The 24,655-nt window shown below is 40.0% G+C and overlaps 1 protein-coding gene across 2 annotated transcripts in view; it reads left to right on the top strand.

Annotated features, from left to right (window-relative positions):
- Positions 1-21,053, top strand: part of whrna (whirlin a) — a 181,527-nt gene extending 160,474 nt beyond the window's left edge. Inside the window, exons 10-12 of one of the 2 annotated variants that reach the window (XM_088071000.1) lie at positions 33-199; positions 4,202-4,324; positions 14,773-21,053. In XM_088071000.1, coding sequence (XP_087927126.1) covers positions 33-199; positions 4,202-4,324; positions 14,773-14,955 — 473 coding nt within the window. In that variant the 3' untranslated portion in view covers positions 14,956-21,053. The remainder of the gene's footprint in view (positions 1-32; positions 200-4,201; positions 4,325-14,772) is intronic. The other variant, XM_088070999.1, reaches the window with a different exon arrangement.
- The last annotated feature ends 3,602 nt before the right edge of the window (positions 21,054-24,655 follow it).

Raw genomic sequence — 24,655 nt, 5'->3', positions numbered from 1 at the left:
TTCCATCATCATGGCATGTGTCTTCCCCCCAGGTGGTGCCCTGTCTCAGCTGTCAGACAGCGGCCAGACCCTCAGCGAGGACAGCGGGGTGGACATAGCTGAGTCAGGACACATCAGCAAAGACAGCAGTCCCCATTCCTCACGCACACGCCACCCCGGAGACACCCAGGGGGGCGGGGGGGACAAACCCTCCAAACCGGTGAGGGGTTGATTCAGAGCAGCTGTGAGACAAACATGGATTGATGACTGGATTCATTGTTAAACTCTGAGGAATGAGAAATGTTTTCAGCTAGTTTAGGTGTGTGTGTGTGTGTGTGTGCGTGTGTGTGTGTGTGTGTGTGCACATGCTGTATTTCAGCCTTTGTGAGGACCAATTAAAGTGAGATTCTGGAAAGTTACAAATCAGTTGGAAACTGAGACCATTTTGGTTTAAATGAGGACATTTTACAGAGTAAGAGTAAGGAAATGGGGACATTTTTAAAAAGTGAGTGGAATTTTTGAACATTTTTTGGAAAGCAAGGATATTTCATTGAGTCCTCACTCCTTCAAGGGGCTTTTTTAGAGTTAATGGGCCACTTGTTTTTAACCCTGTGAAACCTGGATCATCATCAGTTTTCTTATGCTGCATTCAGATGACTCTCAAAATCATTTAAGCTTCTTATATGTGAGCAAATTGGTTTGATTTCTTTCAAAAAGAAGATGTAAAAGGCAATCGTCAATTTGGGAAGAAATGTCCTGAAAAATGCCAGAAAGAGAGCAATGATTAGAAAATCATCAAAAAACTATGGAAATTTTTTTTAAAAATGGTTGGTTCTAATTATTATTATTATTATATATATAAAATAATATTACAGGGAAAAAAGAAATATTTTATTCTATTTTATTATTAACATTTTTTAACACTTTTTGTCAGGTCATTCCCTTGTTTGTTTGTTTGTTTATTTCTTTGGGGGGTTTTGGAAAATAAATTGTTATGTCACTTTGGGTCCTGACAGGTATGAAAGTACAAGTTGTGTGTGTGTGTGTGTGTGTGTGTGCGTGTGTGTGTGTGTGTGTGTGTGTGTGTGTGTGTGTGTTGATGTGTGTGTGTGTGTGTGTGTGTGTGTGTGTGTGTGTGTGTGTCGTCCGTCAGCTGACAAACAAATCACTAATTGCAGGTTGATAAATGGTTGTACTTTATTACTAATCCTCCTCCTGAATCTGTTCTCGAAGCTAACCGTGATCTCTTCTCTCCTCCCTCTGTCTGCTCACACAGACTGTTTCCTTTGTTTCACTCATTTGTTTATTTCTCACTCACGCCATTCATTCAGTCACATGATCCATCATTTGTTTCATCGCTCACTGCAGTGTATCTCTGGTTCTTATTGATTGATGGAAGAAATAACAAGTAAGGATGGGAGTAGCCTAATTTTTTATGACAACAGGGCTGTTAGATTCAGTGTCTGTTTTAGATTAAGAATTATTAGGCAGGAAGTTTGAAGGCAACTTTGTATCATAAAAAGCTGCATTTTATTGCGTACAAGTAGAGCATTTATCGTCTGTTTACTCCTGAGTGTGTTGACAGAGACGGAGGATGTGCTCATAAAACCTCCCTAAATTAACTAAAATAAGACATTTATTTAAGCCTCGTTATCGTCTACTCCTCATTACATCAGTCAAAACACAACAGATTAACTGGTGCAGAACAGTGGGGATTGATGAGCAAGTGTGTAAAAGTTAAATATTGCAAGCTACTGATCATGTTTCAGAAAAGGCGTGGGAGAAGTTTGCCTTTCAGGCTTTCTGCCAGAAAATAATTTATTGGGTCAGGTTAGAAATAAATCCTTGTTTGGGTTAAAATGAATAGATAGGTCTCTACGCAAAATTGTCCCATGTACTGTGTTATTTAAAGAAAGTTCAGCCCCCTCTGCTGGCTGTTTCACTGGCCTCTGGAGCCTGTAGCTGAGTGTGTTTTTACTTATTTATTGGCCTTTTCTGACAAGCGAAAACATGCTTCTGGGATTCATTTGTCCATATTTCAAGATAAATGAGTCGGGTTTGTCTGTTGTCGTGGGTACTAAACTTGTTTTAACAAAAGGCATTTGGTTAACATTCAAGACCTACAGCTCAAATGAGGCTTTAGCAGCATGTCAGTGGTTTAGGGATGTGTTGTTATAAAAGCTGCAGTAGGTATTTTTTTTAAGCAAATGTGACAAGGTAGTATTTTTAACTGTCACCATATCCTAGCAATAATGCACAAAGCAGATAATCTTTGAAAGAGGTAATTTTCCTCTTCCTCCTCATAGCCCAAATCACAAAAAAATACTGATCAGTCTCTAACACAGCTTTCAATAACTGCTCATGAAATTTGGACAAACTGCCAAACTAGGCCGCACTTATCAAACATGAATCATGAATTTTAAGAACATATTATAGTGTGCTGTTCAGCTAGAATTTGAGATAGTTTGCTCCGGCTGGTGGGAGGTGCCTAGTTTCAGCTCGACTGCTTCCAACATGGTGGCCTAGTACAAACTTTCTCACTTTACAGTTAAACAGTACAGTTAAGTATGATTCTGAAAACATTTGAAGTGAGAAATAGTCAATTCAGTAACCGAATAATGATTCATATTTCATCAGCGATGCTTAGTTTGACAGTTTGACTGCAGTTCATGAGCAGTAAAATACATCACTGTTAGCTGCTTTCTCTGAGAACGACTTGTAATTGCCCAAAGTCGGAGTCTAACTGCCTACCCCAGATTTTAGTGCTAACAAAATTATCAGCAATATATGAATGCTAATGTTTTTCTGTGTCTGTTGAATGTATAAATAAGAAACTGATCACTAACATGTTGGTTATGAACTCTAAACTTTTTTGGGTGTAAATGTGTGTCTGTTGGCTTGCTTTGGAATATTTCCAAAATAAGAAAATTTTGCAGCTTTAAAATGTTAATATCCTGTGCTGCATAAATAGTTGTTCTTAATTTATTTTTAGGGCCCATTTTGCCTTTATTTGTTAGAAAACAGTGGCAATCCAGAAGTTTGGGGTCAATTAAATTCCATTGAGGTCATAAAGTATCTTAAAAGGGCCCTCCTTAGGTTTTATTGGGGGCAGCTAGTCTGGACCTGGGGTGCCTTAATGGGAGATTTAACCCTTTGAAACCTGAGCAAAATGGCTTGGTTCCTTGCAAAACAACATGAAAATGACAAATTAACAAGAAATTATCCAAAATTAGCAAAAGGTTAAAGTAAAAGGTGGTTTTCAAAAAATCTTTTCCCTCTCACTTCTCTCTGAAAACCTATTTTCTTGTCCCCTTTTCATAATTTCTTGCAATTTGTGGGACATCTTTTGCCAAGTTGCTCAAGGCCTTTTTTCCTCATGTTTTCAAATGGAGAAATAAAAAGCATGAAATTAAACCAATTTGCTCAGGTTTCAAAGGTTTAAATGTCTTTGAAAAGCGTCTGAGGTCACCACAAGAAAACTGATATCGATTCAGTTTTCAAAGAGTTAAGGCAGTTTGTAATTGTGCCAATATGAGTGGCCATCAGGCGACCGAGATATTTGCCCGGTTTGCGTCTCCTGACAGTGCACCCCTTACAGAAAACATGAGGCACGGAGAGTTTCAGTGTATGACATGCAACAAATGAAGGTCCAGAATTAAAGTGGAAATGCTGTAGTTATATGTTATGCCTCTGAGCCACTTGATCACTGATATCTATCATAGAATATGGACGTATAATCCCAGGAGCATGTTTTTAGATTATAATACTGATGAAAGAAACCCCTCCAGGAAAAAGATCCCTTATTGGGTTTTAGAAGCTGGTGGAGGAGAAGCTTTATGAGAGCTGACTAGTTAATAAAAAACAATTGCAAAGATCCCTTGTTAAAAGTGAGTAAAATAGTTTTTAAATGGTTATATCTTCTGTCCTCGGACTTGTGAAGCTGTTAAACCTGATTGCACATTCATGAATATGCGGCTAGGATTGAGTATGTACATGTTAATAGAGTCATGGCCTTTATGAATGTGTAAATCCATTGAGAGGCCTCTTGAGCGTGTGTGCTCAGACAAAACAAAGCTCTTCCTTTGATAAACAAAGGCGGAAACATATATTTATGCACAGTGGCACAAAGGGAGGTTGTGTAATGTTATAAATAGGTTTATAAATATGCATAAGTGATGTTTTTTTTATTTTATAACTTGTGCTCCTCTCTCTTTTACTGTAGCCGGGGCTGTTGGAGCCCACCTCGACACTAGTGAGGGTGGCAAAGAGTGCCAGCACTCTGGGCATCGCCATTGAAGGTGGAGCCAACACTCGCCAGCCGCTGCCACGGATTGTCACAATACAGGTGAGTCAGGAAGAATACAAAATGATGTTTAAAGTAGTACCTGTATGAGCTCGCTTCTACATAACCATTTAAACCTAAGCCAATTACCTTGATTTCTTTCCAAATTATGGGAAAACGGCAATAAGCAACTTAAGAAGAAATGACCGAAAAATGTGCACATAAAATAAAAAATGAATAGAATAAAAAGTACAAAACAATACCTAAAAATGTTAAAACAAATTTTGTAAAAACATTAAATATATAATTATGGCAATATCCGTGTCGTTGTATAAAGCAGACATTCATGATATATAAATACTGTGGAAGTATTTAAACGCTCAATCCAAAGAAAAATGCACACAGTATGTACGTTTAAACAAGCCGTTAAGACTTCTGTGAAGTTGTGATGCCACAACTATACTTTGTAGACTGTTTTAAACTCTAAATGTGTCCCTTTGTCTTTGCTGTTGGAAGTGTTGCAGTATTTATCAGTCCCTCCAGGATGTTGTTTGTTGTTGCAAACACAACACAAATTCAGCGTATTACCATGCATTCTGCACAGCCATGCAATTTAGTCTGATCACTGCAACTTTACTGCAAGTTTGACTATTTAAAAGAGCTACTCATAGCATATTGATTCGCTCAACCCCTCCAAAATCCCACTCTCTCTGTTCATCGTGAGACTGTGGCTGCAGGAGAGTGAGTTATGTGGACAGTCACACACACATTGACAAGGCTGACGCAGTCTGTGGTTATTAACATGTTAACAGAGAGTTTTAAACCATTTGCTAGCAGGGCAGAGAGAGCAGGAGGAGTGTGGTTCATGGATACCATCCGTCAGCGCTGTGCTGAACGGCAGCAACAGATGATCGTCGGCGATCCTGCCATCAAACATAGATTCTAACTCTGTGGTACACTGAATGCACTGAATACTGAATGAATGCTCATAATAGCAGGCTGAGTCAGAGACAGCATAGCAACTACAGTATTTCTGCAATTTTCTCTTGCCCCCACAATTTGATTACAAACAAATCTCCTACAAACATTCCAACATGCATTGCAGTTTTCAAGAAAAGCTGCCTTAAAATCAGGCATTTCAGGTTACAGCAACCCCACAAACAACCACAAACTTCTGGAGGGACAGAAATGTGAACAACATTAGCTGACAGGAAGTTAACATTGACCTAAGGAGGACAGAGAGGGGATGACATGAAGCAAAAGACTGAAGCCGGAATCAAACCCACAGTTGCAGCGGTGAGGATGTAGCCTCTACCAACTCAGCTACTGAGTGCCCCAATGAAAAAGTCTTTAAAGATAAAAAGTGTTGCTATAGTGCCTTAACAGTCATTTCCCCAGCTGCAATGATGGTGCAGAGACCCTGAAAATGCGGACGACTCTGAAACACTGACAAATCAGAGCTTAATCGGGGCTTAAAGAGACAGGCGCTAAAACGGAACATTTCGGTGAGAGCCTCAATCACGGTGATGGTGTTAGTAAAAAAAAATGTGTTTTGAACATGAAAGTATGTAAAACATGTTCTAGTAGAAAGCCCAAATATAAGTATGAATCTGAAAAAATAGCACATTATGGGACCTTTAACATGCAGTCAGCTCTGTTTTCTCCTCATCCTGTCAGCTGTGTTTATTATATCATCGGTGCCTCCTTTCATTCTCTGCGTTGGTACCACGCGCCCACTTTCCAGATGGGATTTGATGTCCTTCAAGGTATTTGGATTCACACTGCTGCTGAACTCACACTGAGATTCCGGCTAATCTTGTCCTCGTTGGGGCTCACAGAGAGATGATTCTAACATTAATGGCATTTATGAAAAGGCTTGACTGCCTTGACACTCAATTCACTGCAATTGCTTTTTCAGTCTGAGGCAGTTGGTATGACGCTGATGTTTGGCAATAATAGCAGCATTACCTAAGGGGGATTATAGAGTAGCTTTTATATCAAAGCTAATGGCTTTAACGCAGATATGTTTATGTTGATGGTTAGCCTGAATAGAATCACACATGTTAAAGCAAAAGATTTTACATTTGTACGTAAAAAATACTGGATATCCAGATCTGACTATACCGAGTGAAATCCAGAAATTGACAAGGTGACTCCCCTCTGAGGAAAGCTATTACTGTGACTGGATGTGCATGTATCTGTCTGCCATGGTAATTTGCAAGTCAACAAAGCCTTGCATAAGCTCAGGACTATCTGTAGCACTAATCATTTCCTAACCACAAGAAGCCAGGGAGTTACAATTTAGAGATCAGAGCAGCTACAGACTCCAGTCCACACCCCGCTCAAAGCTGCCTGTCAGCCTCCCACTCCACAGAGGTGGTGATTGAAATAAAAAAAGGTTGCTGATTGCAAGGGGAGGGATAAAAGGATTGGAAATCAGCACATTCAAAATCAAAGAGTGCACTGGAAGAAAGGGCAGCAAGTGTGAGTGAAGGATGCAAAAAAAAGTGAGAGCAGTGTTAATAGGGAGGAGAGGGACGAGGAGGATTTGTACAGGTGAGGAAGTGGAGGTGAGGTGTTGTTGGTGGGGGCAGTGTTTGGGTGTTCGGTGGCTGTGTAGGTGGTGGAGAGTTTGTTGTTGGGAAGACTGCATTAAGACCAAGTAAACACAGCCTGTTCGCCAGAAGAAAAAGCTGGCATTTTACATGTCTGTAAACCTCGGATACATTACATTAGCACGTTACATATCACATCAGCTTTGCAAAAGTGACATTGTATATATGCTGACTATGTTATCAGGAGGTAAAGGGGATGGCTGATGGCGTTGCACCGCGCTGATGGCGTCGCCTGGCAAGCTGTAAACCACTGTTTGATCCCAACAAACAACAAAAGTGGTGTTTTTTTAAGGAGTCATCCCTGTATCTTCTAGCAGCTTTTTAAGCCACCAGATATGAGTGTTTTTTAGCAATCCGTCACTGCCTTTCCAGTTTCACAAAAAGCAGCTGTTTATAAGGGAGACGTTGTGTTTCCTGCTGTAATACAGCCATGAAAAGCAGTTGTTTTTACCAAGACATTTTTGCATTTCCTCACAGATAATGCCACAACAGTTGTTTTTTTACCAAGACAAAATTGTGTTTCATGAGGCTTTTTAGCCACCAAAACCAGGTATTTTAAACACATTCTCACTCCTAACTTGTCAAATACCGAAGCTAGGTCGGTGGCCCAACACGTCAAAATGTGACCTGCTAGGTACCCTTCCAGCGTTTTTGTACACTCAGGGGCGGTGTGTCAATGTACCCTCCTAACGTGCATTCTTTTCAAAATAAATTTATTTATACATTGGGCTGAAAAACTGATGTGTTTTTGTTTCCAAGCTGCAGTTGTTCCCATCAGTTCTCAAGACACAAATCCCTCAACAAATGCCAGAAGATAGGATTTTGGGTTCTCTTGTTGTATTTATCTGATATGTGTGTTTGTGTTTTTGTCTCCTGAAGCGAGAAACACAGCTTGGCTGTTTTTATTTCAGAGCTGCTTCATTGCTACATGTTCCATAACTGTTAAGCATCAGCTCTTCGGTACTCTTCGGCAAATACATAACAATGTAAGTGAATCGTAGTGGTCAAATATAGCCTCAGTTAAAGAGATAAACAGCTTGAGGTTCTTGTACGTTTAAAAAAAAGCATCCTGTTAATCACAATAATTATAATAAAGCAATGAAACTACCGATAGATAAGAGAAAACTGTCACTTTTCATGAAACGCTGCAGCTGTGAGTACATTCAGCTGATTTCCTTACTGTTGTGAAAGTCAGGGAAACCTCCCATCAGCTCGGGATATTCTGTGACATATGCACACAGAGCATGAAAGTTACGCTCAAGATGAAGCCACTGAAATGGTTTGACCCATAACTACTTCCTCTCAACCTCACAGACACTCGAGTGAGAGACGAATGAAAATAGAAAGGCAGCTAATTGCATTGGATTATAGCGGAGGAAATTGGTGCTTTCTCACTGTGGTATGGCAAGGTCCAGTGAAGCTGCCCGAAACAAGGTAAAAATTTATTTCATCAGCTCATTCGAACAGAGTTACAGTCCATTTAAACCAATCAGGCGAATAGATTGAAATTTTAATCAGGTTCAAATTATTGCTAAGTCTCTAATTAGCGCTCCATTTTTTTGGAATCGCATAGATTTCATCCATCCTTTGGTTTGCTGAGGTGCAAACACCATCGATCAAAAGTGAGACAAAGCCACATGACACCACTGCTGCTTCCCCGAACAATAGAACTGTATACCCTCACAGTTATTAAGAGTCATTAATAACATGGTGGCCTCGAGGTCACTTGTTACAGAAACAGGGGAGGACTTTCTACATGTTCAGTTTCAAAGGCGGAGTATTGAGCTGTGAAAACTTTGCCAGCTGGGGAAAGCTAACTCAATGTTATTAGGCCCTTGAGCAAGGCATACAACCTCAGGACCGAGCATCAGAATGATACATTTGCTTTAAAAAATCCCATTAATTTAGTTTCTGGTTATCCGATGGGCATCGGTTTTATCCTGGGGACAGATCACATCAAAGCCAGCACCCTGTGTGATATCATTTCTCTGCAGTATAGGATGTAAGTGCAGCCGAGTCGTGATACAGCAAACCTCTCGCTTCTGTATTTCCTATCTCTCTGGGCACAAGGGCCCTCGCCTCAAGTCACCTCAATCATGGCTGCTGAGGATGAAGTGCAGATGAGTAAGCTGCTGCTGGCCGGCCGAACGTTATCAGTCCCCATCACCCCTCCAGAAGCGACAGGCCGCTATCACTGCCATCTTCCGATCATGACGACCGCTCAGCCAGCTCGGGGTAATTGTTGTAGGCTCAGTGATGATGCGGTCCTGATTTGAAAGGCACTGCTGGTGTTTTCAGCCATCGAGGCTGCACGTAATGAGGTCAGCTGTTAGAGGCGGCAGGAGAACATGGAAGTGACAAGAAGACATCAGTCTTACTTGATGTGCTTTTAAAAAACAACTAGACCACAAGAATGTGGAACTTGTGATTTATTTTTCGTTTTTTTAATAAAGCAGCATTAGAGTATTTTCATTTCTGGTTGTTTCTGGCAGAAGAACTCCCCAACAAGATGACAAACACACTGCTCTGACATTTCATCATAATGCCTCTGTACCGACAATGGCTGTAGCCAGAGACATTAGGTTTCCAGGTTGTCTGTCAGTAAACCTGTACGTACATCCCATTGAAGTGATCGCATTATCTTAAGAACGCCTTAGGGTGATTTCTTCAGCTTCAGCAGAAACGTCCCCTTTGGCTCAACAATGAACTTATTCGATTTTTGTGGTCAAAGGACAAGGTCACTGTGACTGTGTCCGTCTTAGATGTCCGTCTCGTGTTTTAACACTCCTCAGGATGAGACGGACGGTAATTAGTGACAGCCTGTTCTTGCATCTTGCTGGTTAAGGAGATGAAATTACCGTGTGTACCTGGGTGTTGTATTCCCACCGATGCTCAGAGTCTGAGGCGATAAAATCCATGTCTACTGCAGAGTTATTTGGCCCGGGTGTGAATGCTGATCGTACGCATTCTCATTGCATTAAAAAGCCAGATGTCAGCAGTTTTTTTGTGCAGTGGGAATGAGGTTATACTGAATTGGTGACACTAATCTTGAAAACTGTGCTGATTGTATTAATCGTCTGTGCTGCCGGGTTGAAGATGTGTGTGAATCATCCTAGTTTTCCCAGACATGGATGTAAACTGGAAGAGAACCTTAGCTGGTGCTCCGAGGCATAATACTGCAGTAATTCCAGTTTTTATATAAAGTTGCTATTGCTGACATGTTAGCAAACAAACCTCCAGCAGCTACAGAGCAACATTATCATTTGGAGTTGGGTTTTGTTTACCTGATCACTGTAAGTCCAATATAAACTCTCCTGTCTTGTCATCACACACTGCTTACTGTTTTTCAGGTCTTTCACCAGCCAGTCACTAACTGTGTCCGTCTGCTGTTTGGTGTTGGGCAGGTAGTGTACAGCAGGTTTATCGGCTGCAGTATGTTTCAGGTTTAAGGAGAGAGTTGACTGGGAAATCGCTAAAACCGCCCACATTCTTTTTATCTGAGTGACTTCTGCTGTTGCTTGTTAGTGTGGGTAGTAGGCTGAGAAGAAAGTGGTCGGTTCAGGGTGGCACAGCCAATCACGAGGCAATCATGAACACGGAGCCCCGCTCAATCAGCTGATCCACCGTCTGCCATGTTGCCTAAGTTGCAATTGCACTGTTACAAAAGGTATGCAGAGGCCATTACATTTTACCTCTTAACATAAAGACCACACCACTTCTTGCACAGGCACTTAATGCTGTTAATGGACGTCCAAATTGAATGTGTAATGAAAGTAATTTAGACGAAAACTGGTCAGGGCAGGCTTGACTCTGACTGTAAATGTGGAGGCTGCTGGTGATTTCCACTTCAGACCGGAGAGAGAACAGCAGCCACGACGCCATCACTCATATCTGTCCTCTGCATGTGACCTCAGAGGAGAAGCAGATAAGATGAACAAATGTGACTTTTTGTTCTGGTTTGCTTCGGAAAAACAAAAGGCAACCCTGTCTCCTTGAAATTATGTATATATTTCACTTAGAGTTACAATGAGGTGACATTGAAATCGCTGCCTGGATTATGCTCAGAGACAATGTTTCTTTTACTAAGTGAAAAATCACATTTATGGTTTCACAAAGAGGAGATCTGGGTGAATGGCAGACATAAAAGTGCAGGAGTGTGCAATCCAGTCCTCAGGAAATGTTTGCATTGCACATTTCTCAAGACACAGGTGCATAACATTTGTATGTATATACCAGATATGTTGAACTTTAAATGTCAGCAACACTGTGACATAAAACAAATTAAATATGTTGTCAGTGAACACTGTGCCAATCCTTGCACTATCAGCATTTTTGCCATTTGCCAGGTATGTTAATTAGCGACATCTCCTCATAATATTCACACGAAACGGAATTCGCTCAACGTTACCTTTCCCTCAAAAACATACTTGCCGTTTTAAATTAGTTGTAGGTTAACGTAATTTCTAGGAGACGAGGCTGCAGAAGTGGCATCAAGTATGCTGAGGATTAACTTTGTGGAAAGAGCTTTTAAGAGGAGAGAGAGGCTTCACGTGCTTACCTCACACCAAAGCTATTCACCTCTGTTCAGCAGTCAGACAAGTATGCTGAAGTTTTCCTGATACTTGTGGGATTTGTTAGGTCTGCAGTTTATTTGGGGCATGTCATCTGATTTCACTGCCAAAAAGTTGAGACTTTGTCAAGAATTTAGACCTGTGTGTTTTGTTTTTTTATGCAGTCCTGTGCATGTCTCCAGGTGTCAATAACAGGCAGCATTTTTCTGTTCATATATGAGATTTGTGAGGATGTAACTGCAAGAGGGAAGTGTTGCCAGTCAGGAGAAAATACTTCATTTTGTTGATCACACACTTCTCTCTGAAAGCACGCGGCTGCAGACGTTTACTGCTGAGCCTCCACTGTTTGCTCCGAGGGCCAGACTGCAGGAGTGTGTGTGTGTGTGTGTGTGTATTTATTTGTGTGTGCAGCTCTGAATGTGTTTTTCTGTTAAAAGGGCGACTCTATTTCTATGTGCTAATGAAGTCCCTGTCACATTTATGGCATGATGTTTAAATTCCAGCCTGGGTACTGAGAGGACTTCGTTTACTTTGGTGTAATAGAACAAAAGGAAGGATCGGAGACTCTCGTAAAAGTCTTTTCAGGGCCTCTGAGCTGCAGGAATAAGTGGACTTCTTTTTGACAGGAATGTTTTTGGATGTAATGATCATTTTTACCTCGGAGATTTTGGCCATGATGATTTCATCCAAGTATAAACAATACTTTCTGGATGAAATGTGCTGACCCATCAGGCTCCTGCCTGTATGAAAAATATTCTGTCTGCTGCAAAGTAAAGCAGATTTTCCCTGTTTGAATGAGCTACAACTATATTTCTTCAACCAAACAAAGACGGCAACAAGAAAGGACATTTGTCCCTTTTATTACATCACATATATTGAATTTTTCATGCTTTCTCAAATTATATTGTGTTTATATATTCCTGGTGTTGTACAAGAAGAGGAAGGAGATGTTTTGTGTTTTTTTGTTTATGAATTAGATTGGTTAGGGCTGCTAGGTTTGCTTTTTTTATTAGGGATGACATTTTTGTACATCAGTCATTACAGTAGATTTACTGGGCTTCAGGCAAGAGCATTTTTGTACTCTCGCCTCTACTTTCTTCAATATTCTGAGTCAGATTTTGCTAATTGCTCATTTCAACTTGACAAATGCCACCTGTTCCTAAGTAGATGCTCATTTGTGAAATGACATCATTCATACAAACAACGCCCCCGACCTGCAATCTGCCTGTTCTGCTCAATTTGTGGGAAATTTTCATTCACAAAAATATCACTCGAGAATGAAAAGAACTACATGCTGCAGGTTCAGCTGTCAAAACTCATTAGGTGAAAACGTAACAGATTAAAGCCAGATTTGTGGTGGGCTGCTCAACACTTTTGATGACTGCAGCTTGACAGAAAAAAAGCATCGCTGGACAATTTCAAGTTACACCCCTGGAGGGCATAAATTAAAATTAAAGTTCAGTTTCTGTTGAGCAACAACTAAAAAGTGTCCTACCACGTATCAGGCTTTACGGGGCTTCACAGCTAATCGGTTTGATCTATTTTTAAAAAGAAGGTATGGCTCACTTGTGCAGTTTGTTTGTAGTGTTAAAGATATACCACAAAGGGTTTTCAGAAAAAACAGGATACGGACTAACAAAGAAGTAATTCCTCTTAATCATCACTGACTCACTAGAAGTGTGTGGCAGTGTATTTTGCTGCACAGAATCTGCCCTCAGCCTGTACTTCCTTACTTTCCTAAATCAACCTGAAACATGCTCTCATGCCAACTCGTCACATGGTGCCGCTCTGTTGTCAGTTGCCTTCCGCGTCTACCAACAATGTTTGAGGTATCCTTCCGCGTCCGCTGTTCATGCTCTGGGATCCCGCAACCATGATGTCAACAAATGCACGTGGTGGGACAATGCTGCAAAGTCTTTATGTTTACACAACAGTACAAAGCAACCTGACGCTGTCTTGCAGCATTTTATGCACACACAACCAGTTCTGTCCGGCCGTGGCACAAAGACTCAGCTGGTGTCGTCCAGCCGCCTCCTGTCGTATGATAACGTGTCAGGTTCTGTCCGAGTTCATTCTCATCTGATGCCATCCAGCTGCATTCCAGGGAGACACTGAAGGAGGCTTTTAGTGTCACGCTCATACGCAGAAAGCCCTGACGGAGTGGACATATTTGACAAGCTTGGAGTGAGAATGGCCTGGAGAGATATAAATCTAGCTAGACAAAATGCCAAACGAGAGTGAATCTGGGGAAAGCTTTTACTTTCACTTACACTGGCGAGCTTGTGTACAAACAGTAATCGATAGTCTTGTATAGTACACCTTTAAAGTAAAACCCACTAACACTGTGATTGCAGCAGAAATGCACAAGCTAAACTACTATTTAAATCATTGACTGATTATGAACTCAGATCTCCTGATCTACAACATGAGATCAATCAGCAAGATCAGCAAGTTACAGTGTGTACAAGATCATTTGTCAGCCATAATAACAAAAATGCATCATCATGTAGGTGCAGAATTTTTCCCTTATGTGTTGAGCTTCTGCCTTGCTTTGTATTCTTTGGCAGCTCCCCATTACAAGTGAGAAAAAGAGGGACACAACACAAAAACTATGCCACAACACGAAATCTATTTGTCTATTTTCTGTCTGTTTGTCACTATTTATGATACACGAGATCCATTCGCAGTCTTGACTCATTATCAGTCATTTCTTTGTGACATCAGACAAGATTAACAAACACACAAAGCTAAAAAGTGCATTACGACTTGCACCAGGATTAGTTTTCGGTCTGCTGATAATGAAAGATTAGGTCACCAAAACCATCAGTCATTGAGTTACCTGTCAGTCCATTCCACCTCATGTTTACAGCTCACAGTTGTTTTTGTAATATGTCAGTGTGAACACAAACTAGAGCAGAGCAGTTATTTCTTTTTCCCCTTGGTCAGAGCCACAAAAACCAAAGTAAAGGTGTTAGAGCAGCCATAAACTCCTTATTTATTTAGAGGAAGGCATTCTGATTCTTTTCACACTTAAGAGCAGTGGAGGACTATTTTTCATAATCTATACAACCACCTGTGAATTTTGTTTGTGTCTAAAAGTGAAGTTTCTAAAAGTGATTTTTCTTAAATTACTTGTATGTGCAGCTAGTTGTTGTTTTTTTCCTAGGAAGCCTTGTGTAACACCTTGGCCAAGGGACTACAGATAATTCTGGCATTTTTTTATACCTTCTGTATATATTAATTTGCACTGTCCCTTTTTAGATAAACTAACCTTAAAATTTGTATTCTCTCTCTGTCTGTCTGTTTCTCTCTCTCGCTCTCTCAGAGGGGCGGTTCGGCTCATAACTGCGGCCTGTTGAAGGTAGGTCAAGTGATCCTGGAGGTAAATGGCGTTACCATGAGGGGCCGCGAGCACAGGGACGCCGCACGCCTCATCGCTGAGGCCTTTAAGACCAAAGAGAGGGACTACGTGGACTTCCTGGTGACCGACTTCAACGTGGCGCTATAGCTGAGAGGAGGAGGAGGAGTGCGGATGATGACGATGGGGGCAGCGCGAAGTGATGAAGAGTTCGAGGACAGCGTGAGAAGGAGAAATTGTCTATTGTTTTAAATGGCACAACTCTTTTAAATAGACATAAACGAACCACCAACTGATCTCTGAGCCCTTCAAAAACCCATCCTGGATACATGATACTCAAATTTACAAGGTATTACTTCCGCCGTGGACTTCGTTCAGGATCCTCCTCAACGTGTTACCTCCCCACTGTGAGACCTTATGCACTAAAAAAAAAGTAGTGAAACCTATACATTTTCTTTGTTCTCTCAGTGTTAAAACTTGTGGAGTTTAAACCATTTCAATCCATCAGGAACTTCTCATAGCACTCCCGCGTCCACCGGTCAGTTATTTTAATTTATTTTCTGCTTCTACTTGAGAGAAAACTGCACATCTAAGACTGATTCACGCTCGACTTTACAAGCCTGGATTTGTATATGTAAAAATGAACAAATGTAGATACAGATGCATATATACTGTACACATAAAGATACTCCTATATGAATTATAAAAACTCGTAATCTCTGTTGCATCATCAGCATATAGTGATATATTCAAAGATGATGATAATTCAGGCCGTCCTGGTGATATAGGATTCTACACGTTTTTTCAGTGATGCTACAGGCCTGTCTACGTATTACCACCCTAAAATAAAAAATATCATGTCAGGCGAACAACAGTACACATTACATGCTCATATTGGTTTGATCAGACACCAAAAAAGGAATGTGTATGGTGTAAATCTACATACGGGCACCGATCCTGTTTCTTTTCCACTTCTCCTTGCATATCTGCATTGTTTGAGAATACGTCCACACTTAACCAGCCAAATTTGAAAATTCTGTGAAAACAACATGCGTCCACAATTTCAATAAGAAGCGGCTAAATGTATTCTTTCTATTTCCATCGGCAAACAATACATTTCTGCATCCTTGGTAAAATTTGGGAAAGAGTGGGTCAAAAAGATTTAATACAACAGAATTCACAATTTAGTTGTTCTCACTGACATCTTTTTGTGTTTAAAAAATGATTTGGTTGCTGCAATCAGTCCCCCCTTATATCAAGTTTGACACTGATATTTTGTAAAAATCGTGTTGCGACATCTGATGACCAAAGATATCAAAGCTGCTGTTGCTGCAGCCGCTGCTGAGTGTGAGTTTTGCACAAGAGAAAGTTGTGTAAGTCCGCCCGGCTGCATGCGCACAGTGGCAAGGCTAACTGTTAGCATCACACAACTTTCCATTAACTGGTTTAATGACAGAGTCGAGCCGTTTTGGCGTCTGTGCGAGTTTTTAGAACTGTTGAACGGCATGGTGTTGTTGGAGGATTGTGGCTCTGGAGATGGTTGTAACAGAAAGTCTGCTCATCTGGCAGGGAGGTGGTACGGTCCGGATCGAATGCAGGTTATCGTTTAACTGAAGATGTTTCGATACTATTTTGTACTGAGTTTTCTTTTCATCAGGTACCCAGCTCTAGCACTAACTTTAAGCAGCTCTGATATGACAGTAAGTGAGTGATCATTATACAGTGAGGCTCATATCAGTGACATAAAAGTAAAAGACTGGATTACATGCCTCATCGTTTACTTTGAATCTCGCAGGAATGGCGGACTCCGCCACTAACAATGAGAGCTACTATACAGATAGGCAATTACAGAAAGAAAACACAGTGAATGGCTATTGCTGAAAGAATGACAGCCATGAAAAAAATTCAAAAATGGAGTTTAGTTTCATGAAAATCATCCATATTAATACCTAACACCATAGACTGTGTGAACAGATGGGACAACGTGTCTCCACCTACTGCCACAGAACAGAAGTGAAGCTAAAATATCCTACATACAGCCACTGCCATCTGTCTCTGGTGAAGTCATTCAGCGCCAGAGTCGGCGCTGTAGCAGTCTCTGCGGTGTCAAGTTACCCGCCCATACACCTGTCTGACCAATCACAAGCAGCACAAGCAGTGCCACTGAATTCGAGCACACGGATTGGCTCACACAGTTGTCAATCATGTTGTAAAATTCCTGTTTTATAGCATTAAATAACTAATTCAAACCAAACTTATCAGAAACACTTCAAGATACAGCAGCTTGATTAAAAAATATACCTTAAATAACAGAAACCATGTATGGGAAGACTTTATTCGATGTGCAGTTTTTAGTTTGACCCATGTCGCGTTCACTAACATAAAGAGGGCTGGCTTTATGACCTGCACTGCAGCCGGCCACCGGGGTTGATCGGGATGTTGAGGCTTCACTTCTGAAAAGTTGTCTCGTCATCCATCTTTATATACAGGCCATTCTTAACATGCTAAAACATAAGGTTGTTTTTAAGATTGATTTACCAAACAGAACAATTTTAAAAAGCCCAGTTTCCGCCTGTCAGAAACACTGAATATATTTATGCGTTTTCAATTTGTCCTGTTTAGTGTGGAGGTACTCTCAGTGGGGATAAAATCCCTCATTTTTTCCCCTCACACTGCTCAGCTTTTTCTTCTGCTACTCTGAATAACAATTGATGATTTTATTTTGTAATTTCATAGTTTTAATTATATTCACCCTGGGGGGCTCGCTGAAGCCATGCTCAGTGCAGCAATTACGCCCATGAGGGGAGTAATGAGACATTTAGAGGACGACACTGCCAAAGATTTGAGTAACACTCCTCCACACATGTTCACACATGGAACTGGTGTGCATGCGCGCACACACTCCATCCACTTATAGAAAAGCAATTAGGAGATAAGCAATCAGGTGGAGTGAGAGATGAGGCGAGAGAGAGGAACAGAGAGAGAGAGGGGGAGAGGATGAGAGCAAAAACAGTAACAAATGAGACGTGATTGTTGTTGTGATGATTTGCTTCCTCTCAGGAAGAGTGCGAGCGTGGAGAGGATGTACAGCAAACATCCTCCATGTGTCACTCCAGAGACTCACAGTAGGCTGTAGGTAGAAATATGAAGTAATGGGAGTAATTAATCCGAGTGTGTGGGGATGTGTGTTGTGTTTAATGCGAGCGGTGTGTGTCTTAGTGAAGTTAATGAATGAAAGGAGAATAAAAATATGCTCAAAACAAGGAGACGGCAAATAAAGACAAATGTAAATGTCATCAAGGGAGCTGCTGTATCAGAGCCGTGCGAGGAAGTGAAGCGGCGGTGTGGTAGTCAGGGCTTTTTGAACAACAGAGCGGCTCTGTGAGAAATGGCTATCAAACACCCCTGAATCACTCTGGTGACAGCTAAAAGAAGAGAACAACACATCCGGGCTTTGTTTTGACATCATATCTCAGCTGTCTGTCTTCAAAATGTCAACCTTTAATGAATAAAAAACAAATGCTAGGGAGGTTTTTTTAAAGGTCACACCCACATCCTGTACCAGTAATGACCCATTATGATCCCAAGATGTATTTTTGAAAAGAATCTATAATGTCTTAACAGGCCAAGACGTCTGGTCTGAGACGGAGTTTCATGAATTTATAAATTTCTCTGTCCTTCACAAACGAGGAGTTAAAAGACATCAAAGTAGGGATATGAAACAGCCAAAGAAGTGACTCAAGATGAGATAAATCCAGCATGAGACAAGAAAAGGACAACCTGGAGCTGTAAATCATACCAACGCTGCTCCAGCTGAGGTTTTAACAGTAACAGCTTTAGGATTTATAAAACATTTTCTAGGTTATGTTGTCCTTTAATAAGTCAACAGGCTCGATAAAAAGCTACTGTTAAACTCTCGCATCAGTTTGTATCTGAGGGAAAGTTGGTCATGCTCTAATTAATAAACAAACAGTGTCTGAAAAACACTCACTGCAACCACTAACAAACTTAAAATTCAGGATGCATCATTGTGTGTGTGTGTGTATGAGACAGAATGAGCGAGATAAGAAGACAGAGAGACAGTCAGTCGGATGAGAGCTGCAGTGCGTCCTCTCAGTGGAATTACTCTCCGTTAAACAATCTAATCTGGAAGGAATCGCAGCCGCACAGATGAGAGGTTTTTGTTTTCTGAGTTGAGCATTTAGACGTCACACATGACACCTTCAGAGCGAGGAGAGGAGACAGGGACAGAGGACAGGAGGGAGAAGTCAAGATTATGTTGTTTAAAGCTGCAGTGGCCAACCCTTTGATGGGAAATAATAAAATCGGTCTGGTGAAAACCACTTTCTTTATCATTAAATTAGATTTTATTTAGATTCGCTCTGAAGGATTGAATTTTCCTTTGTGGGTCGAGGAAATAAAACCCTTTGGATTAACTCAAATGAACACATTTGCAGGGCAAGATATTGTTTGAACGTTTTAATACTCTTACTAATTCAAATTATTTTGGTGCCAATACTGAAAATTCCATTGTCCATTTCTGGTTAACATATAATTTCATTTTTAAAAAACCCTTAATAATCTCCTAGAACATCGGGGCACTGTAATTTTTAGCAAAATCTACTTACACTGAAGTAAGTAGTGCATTTGTTGGGGACTATTTTCAGTTGCGGAATGATACACATTTGGTGCTCCCATGAATATTTCCTGCAGCAGGATGGTGTATATGGCATTGACAGAAAATATACTACATCTGTGTTCGTAATGAAGGAACGTGTCAGCAACAGTGTGATTCACTGATGTGTTTTTCAGAGCTTTTGGAAAACAGTGGAGCTCTACGGCACAGAGGAATAAGATGATGTATCAGAATATAATTGTGGACCTCGGGAAAATTGCTGCAGGGCACAGCTAATGAAAATCCAAACAGATGAGAACGTGAATGAGAAGAATGTGAACAAATAAATGAATTCCTCTGTGCCGTAGAGCTCTGTAGTTCTGTTGTTAGAGGCTTTGGATATGCACATACTTGTTAGTCAGATCAGTTAATTGTTAGTTGTTGTCTTTTAATAGCATTGACAATAAATAATATATATAATAACCTTATCCTTTTTCAAAATATGCCAAACATCACAGCTTTTAAATAAAAGTAGATCCACATCAGCTCTGCAATTTGAGCAGTTTTGGACACAATTTTGACGTCACCCAAATAGGTTTTAGGGTTTGACAGCCCTTTTAATTCTTCCAACAAACCTGATTTCCGAGATTTTGGGGACACATGAACTGCAAACAAATTTGTCTAATGATTGACAGCTTTCAGTCGCAGTCATCTTACATGTTTTATCATTTCATTGAAGTTACATCAACTGAGATCAACATTTTCCAGCCGCTTTCTGCAACAGTTGCATGTGTCCATTAATGCCAAAGTTTCCTTGACTGACCCGTCCCCGCTGCTGGCTGCACCTGCTCAGGTAGATAAACGTGTCTCAGAGAAAGTGAAACTGGTTTATAAAGCTGCAGGGAAAGAAACGGCCATTACTTTATTAACCTTTGTTCATTTAGACATTTAAAAAGCATATTTTACCTGCAGACTCATCCCTCCTCTTTGCAGAAACTTTTCGTGAGTTAACTCCATAATGACCCCATCTTGTCGACATATGTCGATAGCGGCTCAGCCCTCTCTTTGACCTGATATTAAAGGGCCATCCAGGAGGGCGGGATGATGGAGGGAAGCGATGGAAACCGCTGACAGTCTCATTAATCACACGCCAAGACAGAGGGGCGCTGGCCTTGACTCCGACATGAGACACGACAGCTCAGACATTGACTTGTTGCCTGTGCTTTAGCAAGGTGCGGTGTTTTACCCCTGAACCGCCGCCTCCCCGCAAAGGTCAGATTCATAAAGCAGCAAACACCACCTGTTGACTCTACTGATAATGTTTCTTTGTTTCACTGAGTGTGCCTCCCGCTTCATTAGCCGCACAGGTTGATTTTTGCTGGTGTTCATTTTCTGCCCTGCCTGCCCGCCGAGCTCTTCAGCTGCCTCCTGTTGCTTTTGTTTCCTGCCGCTCCATCTGCTCGCTTCCCGCACATTTTGACGAGGAGTGTTGTACAGTGACATGCTATTTATACAGAAAGTGTGTTTAATTTTTCAATAAAGATAACTGCACAAAAACTAGCAGGCTGTTTGCTTTATCTTTGAAGTTCGGATTTGGAAACGTGACTTGGTTGGGGGGGTTGCCAGCACCCACTTTTTTCCCTCGGACTGTGATGTTATGTTGTATTGTTTCTTTGTACAGCACTTTGTAACCATGCTTTTGAAAGGTGCTGTATAAATAAAAAAATAACTTAGTTACTTACTTAAATGTCCAAAAGTATGTTAATATTTTGGTCTGGGAATATTTTTCATGGAAGGGGAAATGTTAATTCTACATCATACAATAATATTTTAGACAACAGTGGACTTCCAATCTTTATTGATTCATATCCGTTCAAACTTCTCTGTTATTGCTGTTTTCTTCTGTTGCCAAAGCAAAGACACAAAAGCAGCAACAAACAGCAATTACCGAGAATACAACAGACATTATAAAGTTTAACAAAACATTAATTTGATTATCCGTTTGAAAAGCACAGCGTTTGTGTTGTAAATGGAAAGTACTGCGCTGAATTGTACCTCAGTTCATTTTCTTCGCCACTCATCTTGTTCATAGCGGCACACGAGCAGTAAGAGCCAGTTTAGTGTGCACTGGTTCATCCTCGACAGGTCAACAATCCATTTCTGTCCGGAAATAGGACTCATGATTGATATGTGTAATTGACAGCAACAATTGACATCTCCTTGTTCCCCTTTTAAAAATGCAGATTTTGTGTTCTTTTTACATGTTGTTAAACAAGAATAGAGACTCAGCTAGTGTTTGCTCTGCGTTAGAAGCACTGTCCAGCTCCTTGATTGTTATTTATGACTTTTGGCTGCACAAATAAAACTGACTTGACTTAGTTCATTCATCAAAAGAAACCTCTAAACATCCTCTGGCTCCAGCTGATGATGCTTGGCTTTCCTCTGTTTTGTAGTATTGTAAATTTTAACAGGTGACACTTGGTTTGTTGTGCTCCAAAGTCCCCCAAAAAATGCATCACACTGTCAAAATAACAAAAACTTAATGTTCATTTAATACAAAAACGTATCCCTTGTGGGCTTGACATATTATATTTTAAAATAAACATCCAGCAACCTGGTAATTTTATATTTATATGATGTAGAATTTAAAGCTAAAAAAGAAAAAAAGTTCTGTTAAACTGACATAAATTTCCAGTCTGACAAGGGTCACGTGACACTATTTTTTGTCCGGTGTACTCATAATTTGCTTGTTACTGTATTGTCCTAAACTAAAAGTTTTTGAGTGCAAGCAGCTTCCAATTCATTTTTAACTAAAATAGTTCCCACATAAAACTGCTCACACGAAGGTCTGTGGATTATCTTCAGTAACCAGATCATGATTTATGGAAAAGGACATTGCTGTTGAGTTTTTAAAGTATAGTATTTTGGTGCTTTGAGCGCCACAAACCGAATGCCATCTAGTTCCATTATATTGGAGAGAAAGCAGACAGCTGATATCTCCAACACTCTGCAACTCACACCAAACAATCTGAATTAATGAGTAGCACTACAGTTAAGAGGGAAAATATGCAGTTTTTATTTTGTGGTGAACTTTCCTATTAATTTATTTCAGTTTGGGAATGTTGAGGACGTTTTCTTGTAATGGACATATAAATTAGATTTATGAGAATATTAATCGTTTTCAGCCCTAACTTGCAATTCACCCAGCTAACATGAGGTGGGATTGAGCAAAATAGAACTGAAAGTCAGCATGCCACTCGTATGTCTCTCTACTGGCTGCACTCGGGAGATAATTATTGCACACTATCTCTTTGCATATGTGTTTGGCATGTTTGACTTATCAGAAAACATCTCTGACGTGTATTTTTACTGGTGCAGCAGTGTCTGCAGCTTTGTCTTTATTTCTCACTGAAAGCAGTGAACACGAGGGCCTCGAGCAACCAGATCTGCCGACGACAGGCAGATTCAGCCCCCAGGCTGTGATGTCTGAGACAAGCAGACCAGGTTTTGGGTCAGTGCCAGTGACCATATAACACTCTGCCATTGTGTCTTCTCTGATAATGCCAAATCTATTGTGCTTTGACTTTGGTTTGTGTTGTTGCTTCAACATGAAATACTGTTTTCATTTTGTGAAGGTAAAGTTTGAACAAGATAGACAATTGCAGAAACGGAGATAAAGGAGGACGGATTGATGTCGGCTTCACAGTCATCTCTCTGTCTGTGTTCCTCTTTGTTGACTTTCAGTCAGTTTTTCCCAAATTATTTGACATGCAAATTTGTATTTATTTGTTCTCAGCTGCAATGGAGAAAAATTGTTGGTGTAGTTTGCCACGTTGCATGAGCCTCAAGGTGGTTTTAGTTTTTGTTTTTATATATGTAAATAAATGTACCCATAAACCCTTTGAAACCTGAGCAGACTGGAGCGACTGCTTTCAAATACATGGTTAAAAAAAATTATGATTAGAAATGATCCACAAATTGTAAGAAAGAATTAGTAGATTTTGAATTATTTTTTTTTAAAACTGTGAAAAAATGTCTGGGAAAAAAGAAAAATGCTAGAAAAACCCACAATAAATAATTATCATGATTTTGAAAATTATTATTAATATTGAAACACTTTTTACAAGTCTTGTTTGCTCAGGGTTTTTTGTGTTCTTTTTCATTTTCTTCTGTCTTATGTTGTTGGTTTTTAAAACTAATGTTCTCTTGTACTTTTTTCCTAATTTCTTGCTATTTTTGGGGTCTTTTCTACTCTTGTTGCTCTTTGCCTTCGTCCCATGTTTTTAAAAAAATCAAGCCATTTTGCTCAGGTTTCCAAAGGTTTCATTTCCAGTCTTTTCTGCCTTTGTAAACCAAAATGATTTAAGTCTGGCATTACATTTAATTTACCATTCAAATACTGATGTTCTGTGCACAATAGTGTAATAATAACAGCTCAGTGGTATATTTTGACTGCTACATGTCCAAATGTGTTGTAGCTGAGCATGTCATTCCAAAACCACGGGCATTTTTCTGCTGCTGTAACAGCCTGTACTCTTCTGGCAAGGTCAAGATTTGAGGACAGTTACGTTTTTTCACACCAAAATGGGTATAATCATTCTTTATGGGTCAGGCTTTGTGCACAGGGGCATTGTCATGGTCGAACAGAGGAGGCAAATTATGTTTTTTGCTGTTTCATAATGTAAGGGGTTGGCCTGGGGGAAAGTCAGCTGGGTTACAGAATAAAAAGTCATTATATTTTTTTCCAAGTGCGTTTTAAACATATTTCAGAACTCTTGGTTAAAGCCAGTATTTTTTTTATTTTTTAAAAAAAAGCTTACAACTATTTTAACTTTGACCTATGACCTATAACCTACTTTTTTGTATACAATGTCTTAAAAAGTTGTTTTTAATTTAATTTAACCCTTTGAAACATGGATCGACATCAGCTTTCTTGTGTTGCATTCAGACGCCTTTCCCAAGTTATTTGAGTCTTTGAAACCTGAGCAAAGTAGTTTTGAAAACAACTTTGAAAGGGGCAATGACCAACTTGGAAAGAAATGTTTTACAAATTGCAAGAAAGTAGTAAAAGGTGAGAAGAAAATTAAAAATTGCTTTAAAAAAAAGGGGGGAGTATTATTAGAAAATTGCATTATTTATAATTATAAATTTTTTTATTTTAAATTACAGGAAAATATAATAGAATAAGTGTATATATTTTTCATTTTCTTGTTTGTTTTTTGACTTTTTTTCAGA

The sequence above is a fragment of the Plectropomus leopardus genome, chromosome 20, assembly GCF_026936395.1.
Source record: "Plectropomus leopardus strain MGB_pleo_1.0 chromosome 20, ASM2693639v1, whole genome shotgun sequence".
Lineage (NCBI taxonomy): Eukaryota > Metazoa > Chordata > Actinopteri > Perciformes > Serranidae > Plectropomus > Plectropomus leopardus.
This window is presented reverse-complemented; position numbering and strand designations above follow the sequence as displayed.